Source organism: Hylobates moloch, unplaced genomic scaffold, assembly GCF_009828535.3.
Source record: "Hylobates moloch isolate HMO894 unplaced genomic scaffold, HMol_V3 SCAFFOLD_17, whole genome shotgun sequence".
In the NCBI taxonomy this organism is placed as follows: domain Eukaryota; kingdom Metazoa; phylum Chordata; class Mammalia; order Primates; family Hylobatidae; genus Hylobates; species Hylobates moloch.
The window spans coordinates 76,628,322-76,643,283 of record NW_026652292.1 but is presented as its reverse complement, the minus strand read 5'-3'; the positions used below and the strand labels follow the sequence as shown (position 1 = coordinate 76,643,283).

At 47.4% G+C, this 14,962-nt stretch overlaps 1 protein-coding gene across 1 annotated transcript in view; it reads right to left on the bottom strand.

Moving 5' to 3' along the window:
- Nucleotides 1–900, bottom strand: part of STK32B (serine/threonine kinase 32B) — a 437,513-nt gene extending 436,613 nt beyond the window's left edge. Inside the window, exon 1 of the mRNA XM_032135724.2 lies at nt 467–900. Coding sequence (XP_031991615.1) covers nt 467–518 — 52 coding nt within the window. The 5' untranslated portion in view covers nt 519–900. The remainder of the gene's footprint in view (nt 1–466) is intronic.
- Between the last annotated feature and the right edge of the window lie 14,062 nt (nt 901–14,962).

Here is a 14,962-nt window from a genome sequence, read left to right as displayed (position 1 = left end):
TCGTGGGCACGCGCGCACACACACACACACACAGACACACGGTCCAATCCGCCCATCCAGGCCACCTCCGTCAGCCTCAGGCTCTCAAGGAAACCTCGGTTTCCTGGGGAGCCCGAGCCTAGAAACATCCCGACTGGCCTCCGAAGTCAACTCCTCCCTTCCACACCCCCAAGTGCAGGTTTCGGGTTCAACTCTCTGAAGCCGCCTCCCCAGTCCCGCGCTAGGCACCGTCCCGACTACTAAAGGGCACTGGGTACCTAGGAGTTGCCTCAGCAGAAGCGCCGCGCCTGGCACGGGTCGGGCACACACTGCATTCGCTGGACGAAGTGGCCGTGCCTGGGTCCCCGCGCCGGGCAGCATGCGGTGCCCCCCAGGGCTCGGCCGAGGGTGGTGGAGGGAGGGGATGCCCGGCCCCTGCCCGAGCGGGGCGGCGCGAAGCGGGAAGTCGCACCTCTCGCCCTCTTACCTTCCTCATTCTCGTCAAACACGGGGGGCTTGTGGGAGTGGTTCCCGCCCATATTCCGCCGTTGCTGCCGCTGCTACATGCCCGGCCGCTGGGATGCCGGATGCGGGATGTGGGACGCGCGCAGAGATGCGGGATGCCGGAGGCGCGCCCAGTCCGGGTTGTAGCCGCGCGCGGAGCCCGAGGGGGCCGAGCGCCGTGAAGGGGCGGGGACGGCGTCCCCCCTCTCCTGGGCGCCCCTCGGACTGCGCTCGCAGGGACCCCGCGCCCGCCGCGCCTTCCGCTGTGCCCCGCCTCGGCTGCGCTCGCAGGTCCTTACTCCGGTGCCCGCCCGGGAACCCGGGAGCTCCTCGCGCCGGGGCCAACGTGCGGCGCTCCTCGCCGGCTGCAGCGGGCGGGAGACGCGAGGCGGCGCGGGAGCAGCGGAGGAGGGGAAGGAGAGGGGGAGGAGGGGACGGGCGAAGGCAGCACGCAGTGGGCGGCGGCAGGGCGGAAGGAGCTGAGAAAGGGATCGGCCCGGAAGAATCTGAATCCCTGCTCGGCCCTCCTCCCTCGGCCAGGAGCTCGGTCCCGCCAGGCAGTAAGCGGTTTGTCAGCACCCACTATGGCCAGGCCCCGGCTACGCGCTTTGTTAGCACCATCCCACACCCGCTTCCAACAACCCAGCAGCAAGAAAGCATCATTCATATTTTAGAGCGCAGTAGACGGAGGTCTAGAGGTAGAGCGGCTCTCAGGTCTGTAGTTAGTCGGCCCTGGCTGCCAAGGGAGTCCCAGGACTCCCCGCTAGCCTGTATTTGCCCATTCGTATTGGGATGGGCAGTGGAGTGGCTGCTGGCTCTCCAGCCGACGCTGTTCCTCTTAAGGTTTTTCTCAGTGTTTAATGAATGGAAGTATCTAGACACATACTTTCATTCTGGGACTGATCTGACCCCTTCATTGTACATGGGGAAACTGAGGCCCCAGACAGCCATAGTTTGCCCCAAACCATTCTCCCTGGGAATGGCTGGGCATGAGTCTCGGGATTCCCCCCAAATTGGGCGGCATCGGCGTCCGATTTAGGGGCGAGGCTAGCATCAGGGTCCCTGGGCTCCCGCGGCGGGAGCTGGGGAGCCTGGATCGGGAGATACGCGCCACAGTTGTGGGTGCCTAAGTAAGGGGTGCGGCAGATGCGCCCCAAAACATGTGGGGCGAGCGCGGGTTCCCAGGACGCTCCCCGAGGGACAGGCAGGTCCCCCTGCCTTGCAGTCCTGCGGGCCCAGCTCTCCGGGACTGCAGATAATCTTTGGCCACATCCTGCCATCTGCTGGCCGCCTGGAACCACTGTCCGTGCTTTGATAGAAAACAGGGGTTCTTTGTGAGTCCATCCTATCTGGTCCCCCAGTCCCCGTCCCCTACCTGGTCTCTCTCTCCAGTTCTCTCCCCTTCTTTCTTTTTATTGGAGGAAGGGTGAGGGAAGCCGGGGAGCCTAATACAGAAAACAAAACAAAACAAAACAAAAAAACTCCTAAAGGCAATGGGAAAGAACTGAGAAGGTCTGAGGCAGGCCCACCCACCATGACCGAGAGCTGGCTTTACCATTTACTGGCAATGTGTCCCACCTTGGAGTTCTCATCTGCAAAGTGGGCTGATTGATATTAACTCCCTGGGCTGGCTGTGAGAATTGTATCAGGTAATATTTATAAAAGCGGCAACAGTGCCTGGCATATAATAAATGATGAGTAAATATTTCTTGCCTTTCATTCCACCAACAAGCATACACTGAGTGGCCAGTGTGCGGCAGGCAATGCCCTGCTCCTAGAGCTGGCCCCTAGCTCAAGGAGCAGAGGGAGGAATGTGGACAGGCATGGGCTCTGCGCTCATTCTACCCAGGTTTCATTCTGCTTTGCCCCTCATTAGCCAGTTAACTTGGATAAATTACTTAACCTGTTCTGGACTCAGTTTCTTCATCTGAGTCCAGATGGTGCTAATAAGGGTACTTTCCCTTTCTAACATTGTTATGAGGAATATATGAATTGATATTGTGCTAGGCCGGGCATGGGGGCTCACACCTGTAATCCCAGCACTTTGGGAGGCTGAGATGGGTGGATCACTGAAGTCAAGAGTTTGAGACTAGCCTGGCCAACATGGAGAAACCCGGTCTGTACTAAAAAAACAAAACTTAGCTGTGTGTGATTGTCAGGCCTCTGAGCCCAAGCTAAGCCATCATATCCCCTGTGACCTGCACATATACATCCAGATGGCCTGAAGCAACTGAAGAATCATAAAGGAAGTGAAAATGGTCTGTTCCTGCCTTAACTGATGACATTACCTTGTGAAATTCCTTCTCCTGGCTCAGAAGCTCCCCGACTGAGCACCTTGTGACCCTCGCCCCTGCCCGCCAGAGAACAACCCCTTTGACTTTAATTTTCCATAACCTACCCAAATCCTATAAAACTGGCCCACCCATATCTCTCTTCGCTGACTCTGTTTTCGGACTCAGCCTGCCTGCACTGAGGTGATCAAAAAGCTTTGTTGCTCACACAAAGCCTGTTTGGTGGTCTCTTCACATGGACACGCATGACAGTAATGTCACGCACCTGTAATCCCGGCTACTCGGGAGGCTGAGGTGGGAGAATCCCTTGAACCTGGGAGGCGAAGGTTGCAGTGAGCTGAGATTGCGCCACTGCACTCCAACCTGGGTGACAGAGTGAGACTCTGTCTCAAGAAAAAAAAAAAAAAAACAGAAAAGAAAAGAAAAAAAAAAGGCATTGGGCAGAGAGGGTGCTGGAGCTGAGACTGGAAGGGCAAGGAATCAACCGGGTAGGAAGAAGAAAGGAGGCCTGGTGCAAAGTTCTCCAGGCCTAGAGAGTGGGACACTTTGCACAAGCTGGGAGATGTTCCACGAGGCTGGAATTAGTCTTGGAGTGCAGTGTTCAGTGACAGCGTGCATGTGTATTGAGAACTCTGTGCATGTCCAGCTCTGTGCTAACCCTTTGCAGGGTACTAGGACCTCCAGCAACCCCTTCACTCCTCTGCTCCCCATCCATAGAGAATATGCCAGGCTCTGGTACTTCAAGCGCTCTACATGGATTTTTTCATCCTCACAGCAACGCCGAGAGGTAGGTGTGTCACCATCCCCGCTCTGGAGGAGACTGGGGCACAAATAGGCTAAGCCAACTCAAATGGTTGAGAAGTGCAAAGACCTAAGATTTAAATGCAGAAACTGGCCAGGTGTGGTGTTTCACGCCTGTAATCCCAGCACTTTGGGAGGCCTAAGTGGGAGGATCACTTGAGGTCAGGAGTTCGAGACTGACCAACATGGTGAAACCCTGTCTCTACTAAAAATACAAAAATTAGGCCAGGCATGGTGGCTCACACCTGTAATCCCAGAACTTTGGGAGGCCAAGGTGGGTGGATCACCTAAGGTCAGGAGTTCGAGACCAGCTTGGCCAACACGGTGAGACCCTGTCTCTACTAAAAATACAAAAATTAGCCAGGCGTGGTGGCAGGCACCTGTGACCTCAGCTACTCGGGAGTCTGAGGCAGGAGAATTGCTGAAACCTGCAGAGAGTTGCAGTGAGCCAAGATCATGCCATTGCACTCCAGCCCGGGCGACAACAGTGAGACTCCATCTCAAAAAAAAAAATTAGCCAGGCATGGTGGTGTGTGCCTGTAATCCCAACTACTTGGGAGGCTGAGGCAGGAGAATGTCTTGAACCTGGGAGACGGAGGTTGCGGTGAGCCAAGATTGCGTCACTGCACTCCAGCCTGGTAACAGAGTGAGACTTCGTCTCAAAAACCAAACAAGTAAAAAAAAAAACAGAACATTATTCCCTCACCGTTCTGGAGGCCAGAAGTCAAAATCAAGCTCCAGAGTCTCCATGCTTCTTCCAGCATCTGGTGCCTCCATACATTCCTTGGGTGGAGGCTGGAGAACTCTGGTCTCAGCCACCATCTTCACTTGGCCACCTCCTCTCTCCCTGTGTCATTTCTTCTCTGTCTCTTGAAAAGACACTTACTGGATTGAGGACCCACCCTGATAATCCAGCATGATCTCTTCTCAAGATCTTTAACCATTTGCAAAGACTGTTTTCCCAGATAAGATCACACATACAGTTCCAGGGGTTAGGACTTTGACATGTTTTATTGGGGGCCACTGTTCAATCCCCACATCTACCCAGTGGCAAAGCTGCTGTCTCCAGGTCATGCGTTGACTCACCACCTGGCACTGCTCCCTGATTTATACCCGGCTTTCCTGTCATCCAGGAGCCCTGCAGGGCAGCCAGGGCTGTGCGCCCCCAGGGTCTTGCTCAGCACTGGTACAGAGTTGATGCTTCACAAATATACGTTGATGGAATGAGTGAATGAGGATGGTTTCAGATGTGTTGAAATGGAGATTTTGTGAGAAACACTGTGAGATGCCCCTCTCTATTAACCACCAGTCAGACCTCTGGACTTTTATTTTATTTTTATTTTACTTTAGGTTCTGGGATACATGTGCAGAATGTGTCGGTTTGTTACATAAGTAGACATGTGCCATGGTGGTTTGCTGCACCTATTGACCCCTCCTCTAAGTTCCCTCCCCTCATCCTCCACCCCCCAACAAGGCCCTGGTGTATGTTGTTCTTCTTCCTGTGTCCATGTGTTCTCATTGTTCAACTCCCACTTATGAGTGAGAACATGTGATGTTTACTTTTCTGTTTCTGTGTTAGTTTGCTGAGGATGATGACTTTCAGCTTCATCCATGTCCCTGCAAAAGACATGATCTCATTCCTTTTTATGGCTGCATAGTATTCCATGATGTATATGTACCACATTTTCTTTATCCCATTTATCATTGTTGGGCATTTGGGTTGCTTCCACGATTTTGCTATTGTAAACAGTGCTGCAGTAAACATATGTGTGCATGTGTCTTTATAGTAGAATGATTTATATTCCTTTGGGTATATACCCAATAATTTGACTGCTGGGTCAAATGGTATTTCTCATTCTAGATCCTTGAGAAATCACCATACTGTCTTCCACAATGGTTGAACTAATTTACATTCCCACCAACAGGGTAAAAGTGCTCCTGTTTCTCCACAGCCTTGCCAGCATCTATTGTTTCTTGAATTTTTAATAATCACCATTCTGACTGCTGTGAGATGGTATCCCATTGTGGTTTTGATTTGCATTTCTCTAATGATCAATGATGTTGAGCTTTTTTTCATGTGTTTGATGGCTGCATAAATATCTTCTTTTGAGAAGTGTCGGTTCATATCTTTTGCCCACTTTTTATGTGGTTGTTTGTTTTTTTCTTGTAAATTTATTTAGGTTCCTTATAAATTCTGGATATTAGACTTTTATCAGATAGGTAGATTGCAAAAATGTTCTCCTATTCTGTAGGTTGACTGTTGACTCTGATGCTAGTTTAATTAGATCCCATTTGTCAATTTTGGCTTTTGTTGCAATTGCTTTTGTTGTTTTAGCCATGAAATCTTTGCCCATGCTTATGTCCTGAATGGTATAGCCTATGTTTTCTTCTAGGGTTTTGGATTTTATGTTTAAGTCTTTAATCCATCTTGAGTTAATTTTTTTATAAGGTATATGGAAGGAGTCCAGTTGCAGTTTTCTGCATATAGCTAGCCACTTTCCCCAGCACCATTTATTGAATAGGAGACCCTTTCCCCATTGCTTGTTTTTGTCAGGTTTGTCGAAAATTAGATGGTTGTAGATGTGTGGTGTTATTTCTGAGGTCTTTCTTCTGTTCCATCGATCTATATGTCTGTTTTGGTACCAGTACCATGCTGTTTTGGTTACTGTAGCCTTGTAGTATAGTTTGAAGTCAGGTAGTGTGATGTCTCCAGCTTTGTTCTTTTTGCTTATGACTGTCTTGGCCATACAGGGTCTTCTTGGATGTCATATGATATTTAAAGTAGTTTTTTCTAATTCTGTGAAGAATGTTAATGGTAGTTTGATGGAAATAGCTCACAACTCCTATTCAACATAGTATTGGAAGTTCTGGCCAGGGCAATCAGGCAAGAGAAAGAAATAAGGGATATTCAAATAGGAAGAGAGGAAGTCAAATTGTCTCTGCTTGCAGATGACATGATTCTATATTTAGAAAACCCTATCGTCTCAGCCCCAAAACTCCTTAAGCTGATAAGCAACTTCAGCAAAGTCTCAGGATACAAAATCAATGTGCAAAAATTGTAAGCATTCCTTTACACCAAAAATAGGCAATAGATTCAATACTATTTCTATCAAACTTTCTCTGGACTTTTAAGCAGAGTGGTCAGGGAAGCTTCACTGAGCTGACACCAGAAGGAACTCCAAAAGGCAGTGAGGAAGTTGGCTGCGCAGATGTCAGGAATGAAAGTATTGCAGACAGAGGAGGCAGCCAGTGCAAAACCCCCAAGGCAGGAGGGCACATGACTTCCTCTGGGAACTGCAGGGGGCCACAGAGGCTAGAATGTGTGAAGCAGAAGATGGAGCAGATGAAAGAGATGAGAGGTACAGAGCCTGCTCAGGCAGAGCCTGGCAGGTGGCTCAAAGACTCGGGGCTTTCTTCTGAATGAAATGGGCACACACTGGAGGGCTCTGAACAGGGCAGTATGACTGACATCTTTTTAAAGGACCCCTCCAACTCTGCTGAGAGTAGACTGAAGCAAGGCAAAGGTATGAAGGGGAACACTGGCTTTGAGGCTACTGCAATAATCCAGGCAAGAGATGCTGGTGGCATCAGCACAATGGGGGTTGGGGTGATAGGGAGAAGTGGCTAGTCCTGGACGTATTTTGGGCTTTTGGTTTTTTGGTTGTATTTGCTTTGATACAAGATCTCACTCTGTCACAGAGGCTGGAGTGCAGTGGCACAGTCATGGCTCACTGCAGCCTCAGCCTCCCAGGATCAAGAGATCTTCTCAATTCAGCTTCCTGAGTAGCTGGTACCACAGGTGTGTACCACCACACCTGGCTGACTTTTTATTTTAATTTTGTAGAGACAGGGGTCTCACTGTGTTGCCCAGGCTGCTCTGAAACTCCTGGACTCAAGCAATCCTCCAGCCTTGGGCCTCCCAAAGTGCTGAAATGACAGGCATGAGCTGGCATGCCCAAACAGTCCTGAACATATTTTGAATAGAGGAAAACCTAAAGAGATTTCCTGGTGGTTGGTTGAAGGAGGAAGGAAAAAGATGAGTCAAAGATGGCTCAAAGCTTTTGGCTTGAACAACTGGAAGGATGAAGACAGGGGAGGCTGAGGGTGGGGCTGGATATCTGTGTTTTGGTGTGGCAGGGCAGAGGGAGGGGAGGTGGAGATTGGGAGTCCCCTCTGGGACATGTTAAATGTAAAGGGTCTGTGGTGGGTGTGTAGCAGTCCCTGGGCAGATGTGTCTGAGGTTTAGGAGAGAAGTTGACAATAGGAATTACAATTTGGGAGTCCTGAGCATATTGATGATGTTTAAGGCCCTGAGATTGGAGGAGGTTGTCTTGGAGATGCAAGGATCAACCCTAGGACTCCAACAAGAAGAGGCTGGGGAGATGGAGAAGGCAGCCAGCTTAGACAGAGAGGGACAGGAAGGAAGAGCCCTCGCAGAGGCAGGGCTTGAGAGAAAGTTGGATCAACTGCCTCTGGCGAAGGAATACCTGCCTCCGAGAATAGCTGTGAGAATTAAATGCCTAGAAAGATTACCAGCACCTGGTAAATTGTAAACCATCAGTGCATGTTTATTATTGGCCATGAAGACAACTCAAGAAACAGACCTGATAAAAACCTACGTGGAGGCAATGGCTAGACTGCTGCCTGGGAAAGGCTTCCTTACACTTATATCTTCCTTCAGCCAACACGCCCTGAGCTTGTGTTATGTGTCAGACACTGGGCTGGGAGCCCGAGAAGACAGGTAACCCTACTGGGATAGGGACTACATGTTCCAACTGCCTTTGCAGGTGGGAGTGGCCATGGGACTAAGTTCCAGCCAACAGGATGTGAGAAATGGTATGTGCACCGACTGCTTCTCCTTCCACCCCTGTAGGCTGTGATGCCCACCTGAAGCACTGCTGGAGAGGACGGCACTCTGAGGAGTAGCAGAGGAACCAGATGGAAGTAGCCATGATCTGGGACAACCTCATGTAGCAAAATGGCCCTCTTGGCCTGGAGTAAGTATATGCACCACCTCCTAAGACAGCAGGCTGCTAAGATGTCATGGAAGCAGAGCAGGAGCTTTACAGGTGTTCTGGGTGTCCAGTCCTATATAAAGGAATGATTTGTTGCAAGGACTATGAGACATATAGCTAGATTTATGAGAGATATAAGCAAAACTATAGGCACAGTTCAGAATAATACATAATAAATAGGCTTGAAAACTAAGTAAATGTATGCATTGTCATTCCAAATAGAGTCCAGTTCTTAACTCTTGCAAGTAGAGCTCTAACAACCACAGAAAGAAATTTTCCAGGTATTATTGGAAAGGACTGAGACAAGGGAGACTCAATGAACATTTGGAATCCAAAGCCTGCTACTAAAAGAAGACAGATGAGCGCTCCCTTCTCCTCCTGGTATCTGAGTGAAGACTCAGGTACTGCCTAGGGTATTCATGCTGCACAGGTTTCTAGCCTAGGAGCTATTGGCTACTCTATTGCTTTTTGTCAGGGATAGGATCATACATTTAACCTGGCCGCCCTAAACTGGACTTCCTCCCATCCCCCTGCAAGGCTCATTTTCAATCAGGAAGCCTCCAGGTATGCAAAGGATGACAAGTGAAACTCTACCTCACTCACCTTTGGTCTCCTTAGCAGAGAGCTGAGGGTGCAAGCCCCGAGAAACGCGAGCCGTGGCTCTTTATGGCAGAAGGAATTGGTCACCTAACACTGACACGATCTGGAAGAATTATTTTGAAGTAAGCACATTCCTTCTACTTCCTACACAACGTTAAGTGTCATCCAGTCTCTGCAAGAGAGAACGGCGGAACTTGGGGGTCAGCTGTGCTCCAGATGAAATTGGCTCCAGGTCTTGCCCTCTTGCCTGGCTCACAGATGGATGAAGTTTTATAAAGTTCCTCTAATTATGTGCAAAACAATAAAATATAAACCAACTACTTATCTGTGCTGAGTCTGCTTGGCTTTCCCAGAATGTGGACTATGGAGAGATCATGGAAATTATGGTTTAGAAGTTCTCCTGTGACTCTAACAAGGGGTTGGGCACATGACTCTTGTTACTTCTCAACTCCCAAATGTAGGCACAGAAATATGAACTGGGATTCTTTTTCGGACTTACATGTACACGAGTAGAGTCTTGTGGCTGCTATTCCTATTGCTGAGAACACAAGTAATCACCATACTTGCATTTGGAGCCATAAACCCTAAAGCCGTAACATTTAATTTTATGTAACACGATCGTGCTGTAGAAGCTAATGTGATTCCCTGGAGCAGGGCGTCTTCTGTGCCAAGCCATTTTGTAGAGTCTGCTATATCAGATTTTGTTATCGTTTATGTTAAGCCTATTTTATTTAAAACTTGAGTCTGGTTTGCTTAGAGTAAATACCGTCTGCTTGCACTCAATTTCAATATGTTCTATTTGGCAGCATTGTACATTGTAAAGAAAAAAAAAAGATAAAGGCTGTTTTGTGGCACACCAAGATAAGAAATAGTTTGCACATCCAGTTCTGTTGTTGAAAATCATCTCACTCAGATAGCAAATTATCCATAATGACTTAAAAATAATAACTTCAAGAGCAATCTTTTATTGTTAAGAGTCTTTGTGTGTGCGTGTGTGTGCGTGAGTGCTCACTCAAAATAGGGGTCCATAAATTGCTACTAATGTGGTGTGTCTGCATTTCTTGGCATTCTAAAACTTCCCTAGAGGCATTTTCATAGTTGGGAACTTGGTAGCCCAGCAATTCTGAACTTCTTGTTCTTACATTAAAACAATTTGCATAGTAGCTCCATGGTGACCTCAAATTAAGTGTTTGTGGAGAATTCTAGCTGTAATGTGAACCAGGCTGGGTCAGAAGGAAGGCTCTGTAGCTGCCAAACGCAACATCTGTGCAATGTATTTCATTGTATTCTTGCCTGGGTTTATAGGGATTCTTAGGGGCTTAAGGGAGTCATCATGAACACTCTGAAACTGTACTTGAACTTGTGTGTGTGTGCGTCTGTTGTCTGCTTGCACATATTTGGGTATTTTTATAGGAAGAGAGTCAAAATCTGTCACAGCTCTTTAAAAGGCTCCATGAACCCACCCATTTCCCTGAAGAAAAGGACTCAGAAGCACTGATGTAAAGAATCGTTTCTATCAATGAGAAGAGACTCCTCTTTCAGAAAGCAGGAACCACACGTAGCAGAAGTGATAGCAATGACTTACTAAAAGGCACTAGACACAGTCACATGACACATAACAACGTTTCCATCAAGGACGGGCTACACGCCCAACAGTGGCCCCATGAGATGAGAATACTGTATTTTTCTGTACCTTTTCTGTGTGTGCATACACAAATACTTGCCATTGTGTTACAGTTGCCTAGGGTATTCATGCTGCACAGGTTTGTAGCCTAGGAGCTATTGGCTACACCACATAGCCTGGGTGTGTAATCAACTGTACCATCTTGGCATGTGGCGACAACGCATATCTCAGACCATGTCCCATGGTGAAGCAACACCTGACTATATTGAGGTAGCCAGTGTGTGGCCTATAGGGCAGGAGACAGGCCTTAAAAGTTCTACTGCTTGGCCGGGCGCAGTGGCACCTGTAATCCCAGCACTTTCAGAGGCCAAGGTGGGCAGATTACGAGCTCAAGCGATTGAGACCATCCTGGCCAACATGGTGAAACCCCGTCTCTACTAAAAATACAAAAACTAGCTGGGCATGGTGGCACTCGCCTGTAATCCCAGCTACTCGGGAGCTGAGGTAGGAGAATTGATTGAACCCAGGAGGCGGAGGTTGCAGTGAGCCTAGATTATGCCACTGCTCTCCAGCCTGGCGACACAGCGAGACTTCGTCTCAAAAAAAAAAAAGTTCTACTGCCACTGCCTCATCATGTGCACTGAGAGAAGTCACTTCCCCTCTATAGGCCTCATTTTCCCCATCTGTAAACTGAAAAAAATGAGTTTGGCGGTGTGGCAGAGACACCTACTTATTCATGGTATCCACTTACCCCTTCTTTCTGTTTACAAATAGGACATACGCCCCTAGTGTTAGCTGAGAACATGGCCACCGGGCTAGGGACTACGTGTTCCAATTGCCTTTGCAGGTGGGAGTGGCCGTGGGGATTAAGTTCCAGCCAACAGGATGTGGGAAATGACATATGCACCGACTGCATCTCCTACCACTCCTGCAGGCTGTGATGACCACCTGAAGACCTGCTAGGGAGGACGGCACTCCAGGGAATAACAGAGCAACCAGACGGAAGTAGCCGTGGTCTGAGACAGCCTCATGTAGCAGAATGGCCTGCCTGACCTGGACCGCCTGTCTGCCTCTGGACTGTTAAGCAAGGATAGACACTGTCTTGGTGATGCCACTTAACAGTCGTGTGCAGCATCATGACATTTTGGGCAGCAACGGACCACATGTACAATAAGATTATCACAGAGCTCAACATTCCTATTTCCTGGTGACATGGCAGCCATCATGACTTTGTAGCACAATGCATTCCTCATGTGTTTGCAGTGGTACTGGTGTAAACACACCTCCTGCACTGTCAATCATAGAATTTAGCACATAGAATTACATACAGTACATAACACCTGATAATGATAATAAGTGACTGTGTTACCAGTTTATGTACTTACTATACTTTTATCATTATTTTAAAATGTGTGCCTCCTATTTATGAAGAAAAAAGTTAGTTATGAAGCAGCCTCAGGCAGGTCCCCCAGGAGGGATTCTAGAAGAAGGCATTGTTATCCTAGGAGATGACAGCTCCATGCATGTCATTGCCCCTAAGACTGTCCAGTGAGCAAGATGTGGAAGCAGAAGTTGATGATCCCGACCCTGTGAGACCTAGGCTAATGTGTGTATTTGTGTCTTAGTTTTTAACACAAAGTTCTAAAAAATTTTTTAAGTAGAAAAACGCTTATAGGTTCAGGTTATAAAGACAGAAAGTGGCCAAGTGTGGTGGCTCGTGCCTGTAATCCCAACACTTTGGAAGGATGAGGTACACAGGAGGATCACTTGAGTCTGGGAGTTTAAGACCAGCCTGAGCAACATAGCAAGACCCCATCTCTACCAAAAATACAAACAAAAAATTATATATATCTGGGATGATGGCATATGCTTGCCATCCCAGCTATTCAGAAGGCTCAAGTGGGAAGATTACTTGAGCCCAGGAGTTGGAGACTGCCGTGAGCTATGATCATGCCACTGCACTCCAGCCTGGGCAACAGAGTAAGATCCCATCTCAAAAAAAAAAAAAAAAAAAAAGAAAGAAATTTTGTACAGCTGTACAATATGTTTGTGTTTTATGCTATGTTATTACAAAAGAGTCAAAAAGTTTAAAAATATTAAAAAGTTTATAAAGTAAAAAAAAGTTATAGTAAGTTAAGGCTAATTTATTATTAAAGAAAATATGTTTTTATAAATTGAGTGTAGCCAAAGTGTACAGAGTTTATGAAGTCTAAAGTATAATACAGTCATGTTCTAGGCCTTCCCATTCACTCACTGGTTACTCACTCACCCAGAGCAACTTCCAGTCCTGCAAGCTCCATTCACTGTAAGTACCCTATCCAAGTTTATTATTGTTTCTTTTATACCTTATTTTTATAGCCCCTTTTCTGTATTTAGATAGATTTAGATACACAAATACTTTGTGTTAACAAATGCATTGTGTTACAGTTGCCTATGGTGTTCAGTACAGTAGCATGCTGCACATGTTTGTAGCCTAGTAGCAGTAGGCTAGACCATGCAGCCTAGGCGTATAGTAGTCTCCACCACCTAGGGTTGTGTAAGTATTCTCTATGCTTTGTGCAGCAATGTTTGCACAATGCTGAAATTGCCTGACACACATTTCTCAGAATGTATCCCCGTCATTAAGCAATGCATGACTATGTTTTGAATTTGGGGATTCCTTTGGTTCATCAGCTTAATCCATATCTAAACAAATGCAGACTCGTTGAGGCCAAGGTCATCATTGTCATCATCATCCTTCCTTACCTCCAGAACGATATAGGTACATAACAAATGTTCAGCAAAATGAAAGAATGAATGAACAGCTGAATGGTTTTAATTGGCATGCCAGGAATTTTATGGGGATGATTCATGAACCAGCTTGGGTAGCGATGAGGTCATGTCTAAGCATTTTTCCAATACTGAAATTCCATCATTTTGTTTCTAAGAACTGAGAGTCACTTGAGAACACAGTGTTGGCTGGCATTTTCTTAGCCAAGGGTCTGGCAAAGCAAGGATGGACGGGTGGGGAGGTCTTAGAGGGAGCAAAGAGAGGAAACACACACTCCCTCCCCCTTCTGTCCCTTCAGTTATCCATTCATTCACCCAACAAACATGTGCCCATTACATGCCAGGCACCAGCAGGAACAGAAATGAATAACAGGTCCCCATGCCCACCCTCACAGCCCAATGAAGAAAACAGTGCAGTGGTAAATAAAAGCAGTGCCATAGCTGAGTAGAAGCTGAAACAGGCTGAAACATGGTGACATTTTAATCTTTGAGTCTTCAGTGTGTCCCCAGAGCCACTATCTAGAAAACCATCTTTATCTTCACCAACTTTAACACAGATGGGAAAGAGGGTTTGCTTTGGGGAAGTCCATTTGTCAGAGCCCTTTCTCGGAGTCCTCCAGGTGCCCTCAGTCCAAATCCACTTCCTTTATCTGTAGAGTAATTGCCATTTATTAGCAGTGAACCAGTTCTGGAGGGCTCAGGGTTCCAGCTAGGGAATCAGAAGAGCTGGTTGTGACCAAGACCACACTAGCTGTCGGACATTCATTAATTTATTCAATCACTCAACTTGTTCAGTTACTTTCTTTCAGTTTCTTCATTTGTAAAGTGGGGACAATTTTTCCTATCTTTGTGAACTTTGAATCAAAGTACCCAATAGAGTGTTTGCCACCTACCAGGGGCTTAATAAAAATGAATGGGTGCTGATTTGTTAGCATGAGAAATATTGCTGTTGCCCAGTACTTCTCAACAGGGGTGATCCCCCACCCAGGAAACATTTGGCAATGTCTGGGGACATTTTTGATTGTCATGACTAGGATGGCGTGAAGTGGTGCTACTGGCCCTAGTGGATAGTGACCGGGGATGAAGCTCAGCATCCTATAGTACACTAGACAGCCACCCACTACAAATAAATATCCCTCCCAAAGTATCAATAGGGTCAATAGCTCAGACACCCTGCTCCAGACCCTCAAAAATGCCAATTTCCACAGGATGCATCCACACTCCTGCTAGAGAGCTGTTGTGTGCAATTTTAAATTCCACCCTTGGCCGGGCACAGTGGCTCACGCCTATAATCCCAGCACTTTGGGAGGCTGAGGTGGGCAGATCACGAGGTCAAGAGTTCAAGACCAGCCTGGCCAACATGGTGAAACCTCGTCTCT